This window comes from Oryctolagus cuniculus, chromosome 3 (assembly GCF_051225735.1).
Source record: "Oryctolagus cuniculus isolate XC-2025 breed Fujian yellow rabbit chromosome 3, ASM5122573v1, whole genome shotgun sequence".
NCBI classification, from domain to species: domain Eukaryota; kingdom Metazoa; phylum Chordata; class Mammalia; order Lagomorpha; family Leporidae; genus Oryctolagus; species Oryctolagus cuniculus.
Window position 1 is genome coordinate 75,842,736 of NC_142869.1, and position 19,889 is coordinate 75,862,624.

Here is a 19,889-nt window from a genome sequence, read left to right on the forward strand (position 1 = left end):
ATTGACTAATTTTTATTGAAAATAAATTGACTCAATTACATTTTTTGTGCATATGAAATTAGCTCAATGTTTCAACTCTCCAGTAAAGGCAAAGTTGAATTTTTTTAAAGATTTATTTATTTGAAAGGCAGAACTAGAGAGAGAGGGAGAGACAGAGAGAGAGAGAGAGAGAGTAAGAGAGAGAGAGAGAGAATGAGAATCTCCCATATTCCTTCTGTTGGTTTGCTCCCCAAATGGCTGCAATGGCCAGGGCTGGGACAGGTTGAAGTCAGGAGACTGGAAATCCAACCATGTCTCCCATAAGGATGCAGGAGCCTAGGGATTTGGGCAATCTTTTGCTGGTTTTCCAGGAGAATATTCAGGAAGCTGGATTGTTAAAGGAGCAGCTGGTCCTTAAACTGGTGCCCATGTGGGATGATGGCATTGCAGGAAGTGATGGCTTAATCCTTTTTGCCACAATCCTGGCCCCAATGTTTATTAAGATAATGTTAATTTATTTGAAATGTTTATTTATAGTGTAGATGTGAAGGATTATCTGGGTCTTAGACACCTCTGAACTCCTGTGTTGAGCACAAAACATTGTGTAGGAAAGTGCAACCAGATTACCATCAAAAGGCATCTGAAGACATTTGTGTAGTGTCTCTTCTAATAAAGGAAATATATGTAGAGAGACCCAGGTACTTTGAAAAATGGGTGTACTATGTGAATAAGGTGTACTTTAAGTAACTTTTTTCTATTTGCAGACCTGATATTAAGTGCTTTCATGAAAATAATGTTAAAACTTATGATTAAGAATATTATACAGGGGCCAGTGCCATGGCACAGTGGGTTGAAGGCCAGGCCTATAGGGCTGGTATCCCTTATGGGCACCAATTCAAGTCCCATCTGCTCCATTTCCAATCCAGCTCCCTGCTAATACACATGGGAAAGCAATGGAAGGTGGCCAAGTGCTTCAGCCCCTGCACCCATGTGAAAGATGTAGAAAGAAGCTCCTGGCTCTTGGGCTCCTGGCTTTGGATTGGCTCAGCTCCAGCTGTTGCAGCCATCTGGGGAGTGAACTAGTGGATAAAAGCCTCTCTCTCTTTCTCTTTGTTTCTACCTCTCTCTGTAACTCTGTCTTTCCAATAAATAAAATAAATCTTAAAAAAAGAGAATATTATACAGGGGCCAGCGCTGTGGTGCAGCAGGTTAAAGCCCTGGCCTGAGGTGCCAGCATCCCATATGGGTGCTGGTTCTAGTCGCAGCTGCTCTTCTTCTGATCCAGCTCTCTGATATGGCCTGGGATAGCAGTAGAAGATGGCCCAAGTCCTTGGGCCCCTGCACGCAAGTGGGAGACCCGGAAGAAGCTCCTGGCTCCTGGCTTTGGATCAGTACAGCTCTGGCCATTGCGGCCATCTAGGGAGTGAACCTGCAGATGGAAGATCTCTCTCCGTCTCTACCTCTCTCTGTAACTCTGTCTTTCACATAAATAAAATAAATCTTTAAAAAAAAGAATATTATACAGAGCTTTCCAGTTCCATGTATCATCTATGTGTATTGTATATAAATCCTTTATTGCTTTAGGTTTTATTTTTTATTCAATGAAAAATGAGTTGCTTGCCCCCCATAAACAGATGACTAGGTATAGTCTTTACTGATTTAGAAAGTGTGTAGACTAATTCACATTTGATAGTCTATTTCTCTATTGCAAACACAATGGCATTTCATGTATATGTAGTAAACGTATTAGCTTGAAAATTTTTTTCCAGTGCAATTGAGAAAGACACATTCTAGTTACTTTATACACATGAACAACATATACCTTAATAAATGATTTAGCGAACTTACCATCAAATTTTGTATTTTATCACACTTGTTTCTAGTTGGCATAATGTAGACAAAAATGACATCTATGTCTTTCATATAAATAATGAAATAAATTATTGTAAATTTTGTGTAAAAATGAAGCCTACCTCAGGGAACTGTAGCACAGCAGACTAGGCTGCCACTTAGGACACTGATTTTCCCTACCAGGGTATTGGTTCAAATTCCAGATGTTCTTCTTCTGATCCAGTTCCCTACTAATGCATTGGGAAGGCAGCAGAGGATGACCCAACTGCTTGGAGCCATGCCTCCCATGTGGGATACCATGGTGGAATTCCTGGCTCCTGTATTTAGCATGGCCCAGACCTGCCTGTTGTGACCATTTGGGGAGTAAACCAGCACATGGAAGACCTCTCTCTCTTTCTCTCCTTCTCTGTTGCTCTGGTTGTCAAATAAAATAAAATCTTAATTCATTAGGTTTCTTTAAAAATTCCACTATTCTTTACTCTATATTCCTTCTTTTCCTTTTTCTCCATGACACATATAACCATGAATAACTAACTAAACACATAACTAACTTAATTTTTTATTACCTATTGCAAGTCACCAGAATGTCATTTCCACTAAGGCAAGGATATTGATGTATGTTATTCACTGCTGTCTTTCCCATCTCCCCCCACCCCAAGTCTTGTGCACATAGTGGGCATTTGATCAGTATCTGTTGAATCATGTGGTTATCATATAAATTACCTTAACCACTCCTCTGATGGTACAACTGCAAGGTGAAGTCATCTATGACTTCAAAAAGTGAAGTTAACTATATTCAATTATTTGCCTTGCTTTAACTTCCTAAGTTAATAGCTAAAAGCAAGCTTTCTTGAGAAGCCCAGTGCTGTGCAATTCCATTTCAAGCAGAGTTTGGTCTCCCATTCTATTTGCATATGAACCCTCAGGAGTTTACTGTTTTCAATTCATTTCAAACCTTGAAGTCTCTTTAATTCATTGGGGGAAAGGATTCTTTGGTGAACTTCATAAAGAAATTGAATTAAATTCAATTAAAAAAAAACAAGTAGGCCATGTTACCCTTGTTCTTTTCTTAGATGTTTGCACAACTATTTTCTACATTACATTTACAAAATGTGACTGGCAAAAGATACTTTTCTTTCTCAGAATCTCATATTACTTACTTGTGCTGTAGTTGAAGAGCTATTTTTCATAGAAAAGTCAGTTAGAGGTGTATCATAATGGAGCAATATTCTCATTGGCATAAAAACTCTTGAGTATTCAGGGTTAATAAAAGCCATCTTGTAAAATGCAAATAATCCTCAAATAATTCTCATTTGGCTTTAGCAACTGTCTCATGCCCTCTTTAAAATCTAGCTTATCTTTTAAATTATGTGCTACTGGAGTTATAATAGCAAAATTAATTTCTGGGTAGCAATTTTTGAGAACAGTGACCTTGTTCTATTCAGTTTGAAACAACCAAAGCATTTAGACCACATCTATTGCCATTGTATTGATGCCATATTTACCAATGAAAGTGTTATTTCTTTGACTGTACTTAGGGAAAGTTTGGGAATGACACTCAAGGAATTTTAGAAGGCTTACTGGTGTGCTCTCCTTCTAAATGGTGTGTATCTAGTAACCAAAGACACTAAACAAGTGAAGAATTCACTAACAATTCACTTAACAAATCAGAGAGGAAATTTTATAGAGATGCCTGGAATATTTGTTTTCACACTAGTAGTGAAATAATGAAATAAATTATGATAACCAGTGTTTCTCTGTTAAAATAATATTTTCTTTTTAACCATTCCTATTGGAACTAAATCATATATTTCAGGTATAGACAAATTTTTAAAAACTTGAGGAAATTTTGCTCAAAATGTATATTTTAAGTAAGAAGAGTTTTCCTTATTGTCCAATTATATATTAACAATAACAACTTGGAACAGTTAATAATGCATGAATTACTAACCTTGAGATCTCATGAACTCCAATATTTTCTGGAAGACTCTATGCCTCTGAAAACATTTTTTCAGTTTCTTGATGACTCTTTACTTTTTCCTTAAGGAAAAAAAATTGTTTCAGTGTGCTGCATAAAGTAATATTTTTAAAGAGTAAGACTTACTACAAGGTGCCAGCTTAATGATCACTCAGGAAAAACCAATAGGAACCTCCAACAAAAACCAAGGCACTAATTATGGAACTGAAAAACCACACTGTATAATATTTAGTGAAGAATGAACATCCTTTCTAAAAGAATGCTGTAACTTCCTAATTGATTTATACATACTTCTTGTATTTGTTGCTTTTCAATCAATAAATATGAGAGGCCTTCAAAAGGTTTACAAAAAATGTGTATGATGAGAAACTATGCATGAATTTCAAATTTATCTTGTACCACAATAAACTTATCTTGTAATTTGACTTTTCCTTGAGCTCTTTGGAGTTCTATCATACTACTACTATAGGCAAAAAGTTAAAAATATGTTCATTTTATTAATCAGCATTACATTAGATTTAAACAGCTTTCTAATTTCCAGGAAATTCTTATCTTTAAGACAAAAAAATTCAGGAAAATTAGCCAAAATGTTATAGCTCTTAATAGTTGATAAAGATTGCAATGAGTAGTTATTATGTTTGTTGATATACCTAAAGAAAACTATTTAATTCTAAAATTAACTAAAATATTTATATATTCAGGTTTTAATCTAAGTTAGACTTTAAAAAAGCATATAAAACATTCCTGAAAACAGACATGCTTTAGCAAAAATCCTTTTCTTAAAATTACAATACCCTAATTCCACCTTCCACTGCTTTTCTAAGCCATAAACAGAGAGCTGGATCAGAAGAGGAGAAGCCGAGACTTGAACTGGTACCCATAGGTGATGCCTTTGCCGCAGGCGGAGGCTTAGCCTACTCTGCCACAGCTCAAGCCCCAAAATGTAAAAAAAAATTAAGAAAAAATTGTCTCAGAATTATTGGATCTCCTGGAGCCTCTTTCTTCCTTTAAGCTTTATGAATACGCATATAGACATGCTGAGATAAAAATTTGGAACAAATTGGAATACCTATGATACAGCAACAACTTAAAAATATCAAGTTATGGCTAGCATTACAGAGCTGACAGAGATTATTGAGTGCAGTTTAATTCTGAGACACCCAAGATTCAACAGAAGCAACTGTGAGGAATCACAAAAAGAAAGGCAATTCAAAATTCAATTTAAGCGTAATTTTAAATATCTCCAAATTATATGGCAAAAACTGTACACTTGATGTCACACTAGAGACCAGTGATGAAATAAGTTGAATCACCCATTATACTCATTCTGAAGAATATTTCAGAATGTAAACTTTATTTTCATTGCTAAAAATAAATAATTGACTAGTAATTTGAGTAATCAAAAAGCAAGAAGCAAGAAAATAAGCATACTAACAGATTCTTCTTCGAATTTTTCTTGACTACAGACTTGAAACATTTTTATAACTAAAAGCACAAATGAAATTAGATGCTGAGTTGAATATTTCAATAAATGTCTTTAGTAATAACAACTTGAATTTTCTTATTAATGAAAGTAAATTCCATATTTAAATATGGAGATGGCTCTTAAAATTTTATACTAGAAATAAGTTTTTTCTGCTATGAAAAATAAGGGAAATGTTATTTAGTTCAAGCTCCTTATTTAACAAATAAGAAAACTATGATATGTATCTAAATCTAAAGGAAAACATATTTTTGATTTCTAATTATTTAAATTAAAATGCTGTTAGGGCAAATAGGTAGAAGAATTTCACTAGGTATTTAAGATATCCTAGTGAGAAAAGCAGAACTATTGAGAAATCCGGTGACTAAAAGTTACATATCTGTACTAAATCTGTAATTTAGATAGAGGCTATGGGAAAAAGGGACTCAAAGCTTCAACCTGTTTGAATGTCAAGACTATATAAATAAATTTTATAGATAAGATTGATCTTAATTGAGACCAGTGGAACCACTAGGATGGAATTCACCTCAAAGCAAGGAGTTTGGAAGTCATATTAAGTGCAAAGGTCCAAATATTGGGAATCCAAGAATCAATGACAGTTCTGTGCATAGCACAGTAACTGATGTTGAAATCCGTTTCAATTCAGGGTGACTTGTGAACATTGGCTGTGTGAGACTGTGTGAGGAAATTTGTGCACATGTGGGTGTGAGAGTGAGATTAGGATTGTGTTGCTAAGATTTATAACACTGTTGGGCAAGATCGTAGTAGAATCCTCCATGAAGAAGGTACTTAAGATCAGGGGGGCTTCTTTCTTTGCAAGCCTTTTGGGCACACTGTTGATGGTCTACCCAAGATCAACGGGAACAGCCATCAAGCCTAGGATCCTATCCTTATGGGGTGATCGAGATCAAGTTGGAGTGCCCCGTCACACACCACACAAGTAGGGTCCTCATCCTGTGTGAAGATGAACATAACTCTCCCAGGTACTGTGAAAAATAATGAAGGTGAACTTGTAGATGATAGGAACGTGTATGCTCATATAAATAACATTAACAACATTTGTTCTCACAAGGCTTTGTTATGCTTGCCTAAAAAATGCAGTGTCAGAAGTCTGATTATAAATCCTATGAAAAATAAAATTTACATAAACATCTATCATCACTTTGAAATGTGCACCTAATTAATACTCATGATTCACATCTGGTACTTTTAAATTTTTAAAAAATATTTTATCTTTTATTTATTTGAAAGGCAAATTTATAGAGAGAGTCAGAGAGACAGTTCTGGTTCACTCCCCAAATGGCCACAACAACCAGGGCTGGGCTAGGCTAAAGCCAGGAGCCAGGAGCTTCTGCCAGGTCTCCCACATGGGTGCAGAGGCCTACATACTATCCTCTGCTGCTTTCCCAGGTGCATTAGCAGAAAGCTGGATTGAAAGTGGAGCATCTAGGTTTGAACTGGTGTCTATTTTGGGGGCCAACAGATGTAGGCTTAATCTGCTATATCACAACACTGACCCCAAACATCTGGTCTTTTCTAACATTTGGGGTTCAACTGAGAAAATTCCCGAGAGCTAGTTTTTATTACTTGTACAACTTCTTCAATATTGCAGTGCAGGAGAAAATGTGAAGACCATTCCAGCCCTCTTAGTTTTCTAGTTGCCAATGAATTCTACTGTAAGTCATCCTATAAATCCCAGAAGTCATCTCAAGGCACTCTCCCATGTGTGTCAACAGTTTCTCCAAAGGGTATCTTTGAGGCACACAATTCTTGTTGCCCAGAGCCTGCATTGGAATCACTCAATGTCACATCCCAGTGATAGCCTTCACTGAGCAATAGGTAAACTTTTATTATTTTAAACAGATGACTGAATGATAAACTATGAGGAAATATAACTTGATATGTGTTTGCCTTATTCCTGCTTCTAAAGAAGTCTTTCTTGCAAATGCTTGTGTTTTGACAATAAACCTGTTCCTCTAAGAGTAACATAATTTGAGACTTCTAATCTGACAATTTCTGCATGTTCCAAAGCCTGGTTCCTATCACAATTTAAACACATCAAAATAGAGTATTGGTCTATGAGCACAAGTGGAGAAATTGTCTAGTGTTCCTTAAGTGATAATAAAACTTGTAAGTTCACTGTCATAGTTTAATTGCATTTGCAGTTGCATCTCAAAATATAGCATTGCATAATTAATAAGCCTCCAACCATTAAAAGCATTCTGTATTCTGAAAGACAGCTTCCTGACAGAAGCAAAGGGCTTAGGGCAAAGGAATCCGGCAGGAGAGAGTGAACTGCTCTGCACAGTTTGACCCTGTCCTTTCAGCAGAAAGAAATCCCACTGACAGAGATGTTGATTCTGTTTAGATTATCTTAAAATAAGAATGCCTCTCCAATTTTGTGCCTTCAAACACATACTGAAATACAACTGTCAAAAATATACACAGGTAATTCATTCATTTATCCAGCAATAAAAAAATTTTGTTTTTTTTTTCTAAACATGTGCTTAATTTTTTTTTAAATGTATCAATGTGACAGAAAAGTAAGGAAAATGATGATAGAACATGTTCTATTTCAGTAAAGTGGTCAGGCGTTATCATAACAAAGCTACTTTTATAGATGAGGTATTCATTATGCGATACTTTTATTCTGTCACCTGTGCTTAAAAGCATGAATGCAATTCTGTAATATTTCTTATGCAATTCTCTATTTAAAGGCATGGGAAGAGAAGTTATAATTACTGGAAATTTGCAAGAATCATGAGAACTAAAATAACAGTTTACTTAAAAATTTAAAAACCTAGGAAAGGAGCTGATTCCCCGGAAAACTGTAAATTACTAAGATTGATCCTACAAGAACTGCAAGCTTGACTCATCACATTTTATCATTAGAAGGGTTGAAAACATGATTCAACTTTGACTACTGTGGCATCAAATAGGATCGGCAGGGTGTAGGGAGGGCTTCAAGAACCTTTACAACAAAGGTCTCCTCATTGTTTAAATCACATAGTTCACCAGCAAAATGCTTTTTGACCTTTTTACTCATTCCACTAAAGTTCCCAGTTTCCCACACACTCAATTTAGAGTCTAATTATCATTGTAGTCTTTTCTTTTGCATGTACACTCACCTCCAATGCCTTTCTCTTGTCTTCAAATTAGTGTGACAGAAGACACCTGATTAAGTTTAATTCTCCTCCTGCTATGAATCTTCCCCCAGTAGCCAAATAGATGACTGTAACCAGAAAATAATGTGGGATATTGTGTTATCAGCATAGCTTTTGACAAATTGCCACAAAATTCAAATGGGTCCCAGTAGTGTGTGGCAGTTTTGCCTCATTTCCCCTAATAATAAATGTTTCACCTCTGTGATACCACTAAGGGAAGTAACTGCCTTTTTCCAGTTCCCACACATTCCTTTCTAGCTCACAGTTTGTAAAATTTCTTCTAAGAAAATTGGGAAAAAAAACCCACAATTCAATTTCTTCTCTTTCCTACCACCCTGCAATTGATATCTGTACTTACGTTGTCTGACTTCAATCTTTTAGATGGAAAAACTTTTTTCTCCTAGTTAAGGTCAAAACTTTCACTTAAGTCTTAGATTTCATTTCCTCTTCTGAACTTAGGTTTTTATTATTCCAATTATACCCCCAGCGCACATCATCATGATGTTTTTCCATTTCACTGAATCATTTCCACACATGTGAAAAGATGTTATAATCTCTCTCAATTCACTTCTTTCCCCCCTTCCATCAGCTCCCCAACTTACTATCATTCTACTTCTCTGCTAAATTTTATTTATTTTTTTAACTTTTATTTAATGAATATAAATTTCCAAAGTACAGCTTAGAAATTACAATGGCTTCCCCCCCCATAACTTCCCTCCCACCCGCAACCCTCCCCTTTCCAGCTCCCTCTCCCCTTCCATTCACATCAAGATTCATTTTCAATTCTCTTTATATACAGAAGATCAGTTTAACATATATTAAGTAAAGATTTTAACAGTTTGCACCCACATAGAAACACAAAGTGAAAAATACTGTTTGAGTACTAGCTATAGCATTAAATCACAATGTACAGCACATTAAGGACAGAGATCCTACATGAGGAGTAAGTGCACAGTGACTCCTGTTGTTGACTTAACAAATTGACACTCTTGTTTATGGCATCAGTAATCACCGTAGGCTCTTGTCATGAGCTGCCAAGGCTTTGGAAGCCTTTTGAATTCACCGACTCTGATCATATTTAGACAAGGTTTAGTCAAAGTGGAAGTTCTCTCTTCCCTTCAGAGAAAGGTACCTCCTTCTTTGATGACCTGCTCTTTCCACTGGGGTCTCACTCGCAGAGATCTTTCATTTAGGTCATTTTTTTTTCCAGAGTGTCTTGGCTTTCCATGCCTGAAATACTCTCATGGGCTTTTCAGCCGGATCCACATGCCTTAAGGGCTGATTCTGAGGCCAGAGTTCTGTTTAGGACATCTGCCATTCTATGAGTTTGCTGTGTATCTCACTTCCCATGTTGGATCGTTCTCTCCCTTTTTTATTCTATCAGTTTCTGCTACATTTTATAGGAAGATTTTTCAAAAAGGGGAATTCTGTTTTCCTCAGCTGTAATTCTGTATTGAACTCTCCCTAATCAGGCTTCACTTCCATAATGCTACTAAGATAACACTTATCAAAGGTCATCAGTGAACTTGAATATTGCCATATCAGTGGTAAATTCTGTTTTTATTTTCCCCAGTCCCCCCACCTTTAAGTCAGACAAGCACTGTCCCTTTGTTGAATATTTGTTGACTTGGCTTCTCAGATATATTGCACACTCCTGGTCATCACCTAACTCATTTACTGCTTATTCTCAACCTCCTTGCTGATTTCTTCCATTCTTTCTGAATTCTAAGTCCTTCAGGAGACTCAGTTCTGAAATTCCTTCTCGTACTCTGTCTTGAGAAAACAGATGCAGGTCCATGTCTTAAAGAAACACCATTAATAGCATTAAGCCCTTGACTACAATGTCAGTTAAAGACCTTTTTATCTCTAAATGAAGGGGAGAATGAGGAAAGGGAGAGAAAGGCAGTGTAGGAAGGAGAGAGGGGAGGGAGAGATACTATTAATATCTTTATATATTGAACCTATTAAAAACAAAAAAATTAAAAATTAAAAAGAATTCACCCTCCCCCATAAAGAGAACCATTATGGAATATTCCAAAATGTATATCTTTAAACTACCCTAAACTTTAAGAGATCTGATGCCTCCTCTATTCTTCAGTTGAACTTGAATGGCTAGTAGACTTATTAAATTGAACATATACCCCCAAATAATAATAAGAGGAAGAAGGAAGAAAGAGGGGGGAAGGAGGGAGACAGGGAGGAAGGATGGAAGAAGGAAAGACAGAGTGACAGAAAAGGAGGAGGGGAGGGAGAGGAAGACTGAGGGAGGGAGAGGATGATACTCCAGGCTTTTTCTAGGCTTTTCCATTTCTGGAAATGAAATCACTATATAATGAAATGGTTCATTAAAATCTAACTCCCTGAAGAAATGTTTGATACTAAGAATGTGGCAGAAGATATACATATTGAGTTTGAAATGTTATGTACTACTGAAAAATAAGGAGAAGGGTAAAAACAAAAAGTCCAGGCATGTCAAAAGGACACAAGAGTCAACCTGAAAGAACTCAATGGCAAAAGTTGGAAAAGTTTAGAGAACAGAAATTAATGGCAGTATTAAACTGCAACCTCCAAATAATGACTATCTATGGATCTATAATGAAAAAATATACACTCGAATGAATAAATATATGGAAGAAAGGAAAAAAATCTTACATACAAAAGATTTTCAAATAGTATGGACAGATAATTTTTTCCAAGAAATTGGATCCTGATCCCATCCCACCCAAACTCCCACCCTCCACCTAGGGTATGAACTGCATTTTAAAATTGTTTCCGATAAAATAGAATATGGAAAATTAAAAATGAAAATGTTAGTTACATAACAATGGATAAACCTGGCAGATACCATCTCAATCAATTAATATTACTATCACCAGCAATACATATTGCAAGTATCATGTACCTCTGATATAATTTGTTAAGAAGAGAAGTTCTGTGGTATTCTTCCTCAGAATCCCCTGCCCCTGTCTAATAATAAGAACATGTCATAGAAGGATGAACATTTAGCCCAGGGATTAAGATGCCAGTTTAGATACCCAAAACCCTTGTTGGAGTAGTTGAGTTCTGGTACCAGGTGCAGGGGCTGACTCAAGATTCCTGTTAATGTAGAACCTGGAAGGCAGCCCCAATGGCCCAAGTAATTGGGTTCCTGATTACCCACATGGGAGACCTGGATTAAGTTCCTGGCTCCTGGCTTTGGCCTGATATAGTCCTGGCCATTAAAGACATTTTGGGAGCAAATCAGCAGATGTCTACTTCTTAATTTTTTTTTCCAGGAGAGAAAACTCAAATTTAGGGTCAGGTCTACAAAAACCTGACTAGTGTTCTTCAACACAGCTATGGTCATGAAAAGCAGGAAAGACTGAGGGGCTGTTCCAAATGGAGAAAAGTAAAGCAAAGTGAGGCTTACATTTCACGTGGTATCCGTGACTGTATCCTGTTCAGAAAGTGGCCACTGGTGGGAAACTCTGAAATGTGAGGAATCTGTGTTTTTACAGTTAAGACGCTGTATCCATTATAACTTCTTAGCTTTGATAAACGTGCCAAGGGTATGTAAGAGGGTAATAATGTGGGAGGTTGGGCAAAGGGTTCAGGGGAACTCTGAAGTATCTTTGCAGTTTTTATAAATCTAAAATCATCCCAAAATAAAAAATTTATTTTAAAAAGCCTAGGGATTACTCACGTTCATTTCGTGTTCTCAAATGGCACAGCCAAACAACCATTCTTCCCTGTTGGCTCTGCCTTCCATGTGTACCCTGAATCTGACACTTTTCTCCATCTCCACTGCTTCCTTCCTAGTCCAAGTCCCCACATCTCTCACTTCCCCAACTGGGCTGGTACCTCCCACCCCTGTCTCCTGGCTGCCTCCGGTGACTCACCATTGCCTGTTCACACCAGCGTCAAGTTCCTTGCTGACATTTAAACTTGTTCTTCTTTCTCTCTGGAAGCCTCTCCTATGCGATATTGCATGATCCACTCCCTCACTTCATTAAGCCTCTGCCAAATAATGTCTGTGAGAGGCCTTTCTTGACTCTCTCCTTCAAAACAGCCACCCCCTTCTGTTCCCTAACACTGCTTTATTTCCATCACAGTACGTTTGTGACATCATAATATTAACTTGTTTGTTTTCCTCTTGACTACTCATATAACTATCTCAAGGGCAGGTTTTGTCTTACTGAATGAATAAATATATATCTACTGCTTGAAACTTAGGGGGGGAAAAGTACAACCTAATCCAAAACTAGTAGAAATCAGAGTTTGCCTAACTTTTTTTTTAAGCCATGCATTAATATCTAATAAATCAGTATGCCCACTCTTGGGAATAAACCTCTAAAGTATAAATCAGCAGTATAAGGGAAGAAATTTTTTTTTTTGACAGACAGAGTGGATAGTGAGAGAGAGAGACAGAGAGAAAGGTCTTCCTTTGCCGTTGGTTCACCCTCCAATGGCCGCTGCAGCCAGCGCACTGCGGCCAGCGCACCGCACTGATCCGAAGGCAGGAGCCAGGTGCTTCTCCTGGTCTCCCATGGGGTGCAGGGCCCAAGCACTTGGGCCATCCTCCACTGCCTTCCCGGGCCACAGCAGAGAGCTGGCCTGGAAGAGGGGCAACCGGGACAGAATCTGGCGCCCCGACCGGGACTAGACCCCGGTGTGCCGGCGCTGCTAGGTGGAGGATTAGCCTATTGAGCCGTGGCGCCGGCCTGGGAAAAAATTTTAAAGGACATATATAATAGTTCTGTTCATAATAGTATAATAACTAATATGAAACAAAAGAATACCCAGAGGACAAAGATTAACTAAACTATTTCATATCTATAACTTAGGATATTATACAAAGATTTTTAATGACTTCTTGAATGCAATAGAGCTGAGGCAAATAACTGGGAGAATTTCTATCAGGTACTATCTAATGAGAAAATAAAAATACATAAAATATAATGTTTTTGAATGAAAACGATGAGAATGTGCGCATCTTTATGATTATATCATATTGATTGTCAAAAAAGCATGAGAGTATATAAACCACATTGTCAACAAGAGTTTTTTTCACCATGGCAAGAGATGTGGGGGAAGGATAGAAGAGAAGAATATGCAAAAGTTAATCCACAAAAAAAAAAAAAGAAAAGAAGGAAAGACATTAAACAAAATCTGTGATGTGATATTCATACATTTACATAAAGGTGTGTGCTTCTTCATGAAAAAGAATTTGGGAAAACAATTTTAAAATCTATTGTGGTTTTTGACATGCTACCTATGATTTAAAACAATTCTATATACGAATTTGATTGCAGGGCTCCTTTTAATCTCACAAAGAAAACAGGAAATTGCTGCTAGAATAATCAGATTCCCATGCAATGCATACATCCTTTTTAAGAAAATATTTATTTATTTTTAAATTAATTCATTCATTTGAAAGACAGAGTTAGAGAAAGAGAGAGAGAGAGAGAGAGAGAGGTCTTCCATCGCTGGTTCACGCCCCAGATGGCCGCAACAGCTGGAGCAGGACTGATCGATCTGAAGCCAGGAGCCAGGAGCCGGGAGCTTCTTCCAGGTCTCCCATGTGGCTACAGGGGCCCAAGTACACAGGCCATCTTCTACTGCTTTCCTAGGTGCATTAACAGGGAGCTGGATCAGAAGTGGAGCAGCCATGACTCAAACTGGTGCCCACATGGGATGCAGATATCACAGGCTTTACTCACTATGCCACAGTGCCAGCAGCAATGCATAAATTCTTACAGATGGTCCTAGGAATACAGCTGAACTGCCTACTGAGTTAGTCAGTGTACTTTCATGTTCAGTTGCAGAAAATAGAAAGCAGCCTAAAGAAAGAAAATTATATGCATTGACAGGAATAAAAGGGGGAGATCTCAGCATTTGTTAGTTCATCTTTTAATTCATTAAGCAGTCTATGTGTGGTGCCTACTTTCATTGCTATGATGGGCATTCTTCCTAATGGAAATCACACAGCCTTTAGGACAAGAGAGCCCAGACAGTCTTGAATGGTTGCTAGGGCTCCCTTTCAACTTTCATTGTCTTAAAAAGTGAGGGACAAATCACAGACTTTTTCATAAGAATATGTTCTTATCTTCTCTGCCACCATAAGATGTAAGGAGTAACCCCAATATTCCCCTGCAAAAGGTGCCTAGCACCTAATAAGGATCTAATGAACGTCTACACACTTCTTCACACTCCAGAAACATTGCTGTGGCAGAGAGAGTCAATGCAAGTTTATTATTAAAGTATATACAATTATGTGATTAGCCTCATCCTCAATTGGATTCTTCTTAACACATCATGCCAATGAAAAGCCCACATTGTAGATAAATGAAAGAAGGATTCATTCTAGACACCATAGGAGGAAATTTCATTACAGAAGTAGATTTGTAAGTAGACTTCATAATAGATGACTTTATAATCAGTGATTTTACTAAAAGGCAAAGAACAAGTGAGCCCTGAGAGAAGATTTTAAATATGTGATTAGAGAAATGCAGATTTCATGCAGTTCTAGAGAGAAACATTTGTGATGTGGTAATGTAGTGGAGAGTGCTTGGGCTCTGGAGTACCAAAAAATCGAGGTTAACATCATTCTGATATTTCCGACTCTGTGACTTTCATTGCAGCCACTGGGCGTACTACCCAAGGCATGGTTGGGGGAGTGGGAATATTCTGGTATATGCCTTCTCCCTGGCCCTCCATTGTCCTACCAGAGCATCTCATTTGATGGACCCACCTGGAAGTCAGGAAATGCAAATTGCAGCAGAAGAGACAGGCTTGTATCTCAGCACAAATGGCCACACAGGTGACTCTTGGAATATAAACTGTTGGAGCCAAGAGTATAACAGACAGCTCCATGTTTTTAAGAACATGGGGCTAAAAGCATGTGCACATGTGTATGTAGGCAACATCTTCCACAGATCATCTGGGAAACTCATAATCCCGTATGCAGCAGGAGAAAATGAGGTTCTTCCATAGTGAAAAGGAAACCAAGTCATTGTGACAAGAAGAGTATTTGGGTTGATATTAAAGTCTCATTTTTGCCTAATGTATCCTTACTCCTGTCTTTCTTGGTTATGTGAATGAAGGCAATTATTTTACTTTATTTTTAATTTTTTCAACTTTTATTTAATAAATATAAATTTCCAACGTACAGCTTTCGAATTATAGCGTCTTTCTCCCCAAAACCTCCCTCCAACCTGCAACTATTCCATCTCCCACTCCCTCTCCCATCCCATTCATCAAGATTCATTTCAATTATCTTTATATATAGAAGAGCAACTTAGTATATACTAAGTAAAGATTTCAACAGACTGCACCCATACAGACACACAAAGTATAGAGTACTGTTTGAGTAGTAGTTTTACTTTTAATTCGCATAGTACAACACATTAAAGACAGAGGTCCTACATGGGGAGTAGGTGCACAGTGACTCCCATTGTTAATTTAACAATTGACACTCTTATTTATGATGTCAGTAATCACCTTGGCAGCTCATGACAAGAGCCTTGGGTGATTACTGATGTCATAAATTACTTTATTTTATTTTTTGTTCCATTGTGTAGCACTTTGGTTACTTGCAACCAAAGGTCTTCTGTAATACAACCATTCACTTTCAATATTTTAAAGAGGTGCTAAGACAAATCCCAAATTAAGTTTTATGAAAGTGGCTATGTTAATGAATCTCTATTGGCCATACTAACGAATGAATTCTCTTTTTTCTTATGTGGGAAGCTTAATTTTTTAAAAAATGAAATCTAAAAAGGGAATTTCTCTCAGAGATAAACTGTTTAGTTATATCTTTTGATCCATAGTTATAAAACATCAGATGCTAAAAAGAGCTATGTTGTCTTCTTTTATCCCACATCAATAAGTGAAGAGAGATTTTAAAAAGTAATATAAAAGGACAACTTATCTTTCAACTTATTTGCAAAGATGGTAAAAGAGGCCCAAATACCTGTCTATCCATCTGATCTGAACTCCAATGCTTCTAGTTTTCCTTTTTTTCTTCAAGCAACACTTAGACTTTATCTTTTTATGTCTGCCCAGGTAAGTGGAAAATAGAGAGAAGTCAATGGGTTTTGCTTTTGTAGAATAGAAATTATTGAATATATAAATTTGGTTAGCAGTTGTATTTTAACTTTTTATGTATTTATTTATTTTGATTTTTATTTGAAAAACAGACAGACAATTGCTGGTTCACTCCCCAGTTACCTGCAACCAACAGAACTGGGCTAGGCTGAAGCCAGGAACCTTGAAATCAGTATGAGTCTCACACATGGGTTTCAGAGATAAAAATATTTGAGCCATTACCTGTTGGCTCCCAGGGTGTGCATTAGTAGACTGGATCAGAAGCACAGCATCTAGGACTAGAACCAGGCACTGAATTGGGGTATGGGTGTACCCAGGCATGATTTAACAATTGTACTAATCACCTGTCCCAGTTACAGTTTGTGTTTGTTCATTGTTACTACTTAAAATTTAATTAGAGCACGTTGTCAATAAACATTTTTGTTTGAAAAATGAATTTATAACCCCTAAAACCCTCAAAATCTATATCCACTTAATATATCACTTTTTCTAGGTCAAATTCCAGGACAGGAGAATGAACTTTTCTCCAATCTACACAAAGTATACCAGTTGAAAACTATATTTCTCAGCCTGGTTTCATATATATTAGTGTGAATTTCTCAACTACAGCATAAATTCCTTAGGATAGGAGCTCACATAATACATTTTCAGCGCAGTCTTTAATACTCACTGTGCGCCATTAATTCTCTTATGAATGGGATCTTAATAGAGTCTTGATGCATGTAAAAAATTTATATCTCATCAGTCAAAGGAGGTACCAAAGGCAGGGGCATGAGAATTTCAGTATTTAACAAAACTAATTTTAATGGCAATCAGTATAGATGAGTTACACTTGAACAGAATTTCAATCTGTATCACTTTCAGTACCATTTCATTTTATTTTAATTAATACAAAGCAACTTCAAAACGTTTATGGGACATGGAATTAAAAAATAAGTTTATTTAATGTGAATTATATTTTCATGAACTTTTTGAAGACACCTTGTGTACTAATGTACATGAGAACTAAAGAGCCTTTTATATTTCATGCTGAAGTTTTTTTTTTTTTTAGTTTTATCTTATAATTCCTTTTTTTCCTTTTTTTTGGTGGAAGAAAGTAGAAATTTATTTGTAATTCACAGAGGAAGGAATCAGGTGGCTATCACCCAGTTTCCAAACAAAAGCTTAATCTTTAAATTTTTATTTATCCACTTGAGAGGTACAGACACAGAGATATATATAAGAGAGATGGACAGAGAGCTCTCATCCATTTGTTGTTCACTCAACAAATACCCTCAACATTCAGGACTGGACAAGCCAAAGCCAGCCTGGTCCTGGCACAAGAATAGACATGTCAAACAATGGAACAATTTAGTGACCCCCAAAATTAATTCACACATCTACAAACAACTAATTTTGATACATGAGGCAAAATCACTCTGTGGAGAAAGGGCAGTCTCTTCAACAAATGGTGCTGCAGAAATTGGATCTTTGCATGCCAATGTATGAAACACTCCTACCTTACAAAAATCAACTCGGGCTGGCGCCAGGGCTCACTTGGCTAATCCTCTGCCTGTGGTGCCGGCATCACATATGGGTGCCGAGTTCTAGTCCCGGCTGCTCCTCTTCCAGTCCAGCTCTCTGCTGTGGCCCGGGAGGGCAATGGAGGATGACCCAAGTGCTTGGGCCCCTTCACCCACATGGGAAACCAGGAAGAAGCTCCTGGCTCCTGGCTTTGGAGTGAACCTATGGAAGGAAGACCTTTCTCTCTGTCTCTCTCTCTCACTGTCTATAACTCTACCTGTCAAATAAATTTTAAAAAAAAATCAACTCACAGTTGATCAAGGTCTAAATTGAAGACCTGAAACCATAAAATTACTAGAGGAAAAAATAGGGGAAACAGTACAAGACAGTGACATAGGCAAAGGCTTTCTGGAAAGATGCCAGAAGCACAGGCAATAAAGGCAAAAATAGACAAATGGGATTATATAAAGCTAAGAAGTTTCTGCACAGCAAAGAAAACACTCAGCAGAGTAAAGAGGTAACTAACAGAATGGAAGAGAATATTTGCAAACTATACATCTGATAAAGGACTAATATCCAGGATATATAAGGAACTCTAGGAACTCACCAGCAAATAAGAAATACAATTAAGAAATAGGCTACGAATATGAACAGTCATTTTTCAAAGAATGAAATACAGATGGCCAACAGACACATGAAAAGATGCTCAGGATCTCTAACCCTCAGGGAAATGCTAATAAAAACCACAGCGAGGTTTCATCTCACCCCATTTAGAATAGCTATCATGCAAAAATCAAAAAAATAACAAATGCTGGTGAGGATGTGAGGGAAAAGATACTCAAATACACTATTAGTGGGAATGTAAACTAGTATAACCATTATAGACAACAGTATGGAGATTCCTTAGAAATCTGAAAGTAGACCCAGCCATCTCACTCCTGGGAATATAACAAAAGGAAATGAAATCAGCATATGAAACAGTTATATGTATTACATGCTTTTAGTAGCTCAACTCAAAATAGCTAAGATATGGAATCAATCCAGATGTCCATCAACTGGTGATTGGATAAAGCAAATGTGGTATATATACACAATGGAATACCACTCAGCCATAAAAAAGAATGAAATCCTATCTTTTGCAAAAAAATAATAAAAATAAAATTAAAAACATAATTGCAACTGGAGACCATTATGCTTAGTGAAATAAGCCAGTCCCCAAAAGACAAATATATGTTTTCCCTGATTTGTGGTAACTAATATACAGAGTACAAAAAAGTAATATATGTGAATGAAATTGACATTTTGAGATTTGATTATTATTTACAGTCCTTATCTATACTCTGAGGAACAGTGTTTTTTCTACTTACTACTTGTTGAATTCTTTATTTGGTAGAGGGTTAAGTTTGTGAATATAAAATAAATTGTAAAGAAAAATAAGAAAAGGAGGAGGGGTAGAAGTGATTGAGTTAGTGCTTTTAAAACTGAATATATTAAAGACCATGAAATTTGTTCCCTATATATAAGTAAAAAATAGTAAAAATAAAGAAAAAAAGCTCAATACCTACCAAAAATATGGTAGAACTAACAATTTTTATCAATTTCCTTGCTAATGCCAATGTATTTTTATGTCAATAGGTATACTTATTAACTTTTTTATTTAACTACATGATGATGATACATTATGTAGATATTCCAGAGATTATTAACCAATTATATAGCAGATAAGTTCTATGCAAGTTTTCACCATAAGATAAATTACTGGAAAAATGAGTCTTATAGCTAAAACTTTTATACATTTCAGATCTTAAAATAAATATCAAATACATTGAATCAAAAACATCTCAAT

General features: G+C 36.7%; 1 protein-coding gene across 7 annotated transcripts in view; it reads right to left on the reverse strand.

The window, feature by feature from the left end:
* CSRNP3 (cysteine and serine rich nuclear protein 3) overlaps positions 1-19,889 on the reverse strand; it is a 236,250-nt gene that overhangs the window by 174,364 nt on the left and 41,997 nt on the right. For 4 of the 7 annotated variants that reach the window (XM_089329080.1, XM_008258688.5, XM_089329081.1 and 1 more), the window contains 2 exons: positions 8,420-8,523; positions 3,782-3,870 (listed from right to left, as the gene is read on the reverse strand). The exons of 2 other annotated variants lie outside the window; for them this stretch is intronic. In XM_089329080.1, coding sequence (XP_089185206.1) covers positions 3,782-3,794 — 13 coding nt within the window. In that variant the 5' untranslated portion in view covers positions 3,795-3,870; positions 8,420-8,523. The remainder of the gene's footprint in view (positions 1-3,781; positions 3,871-8,419; positions 8,524-19,889) is intronic. One more of the 7 variants, XM_051848553.3, reaches the window with a different exon arrangement.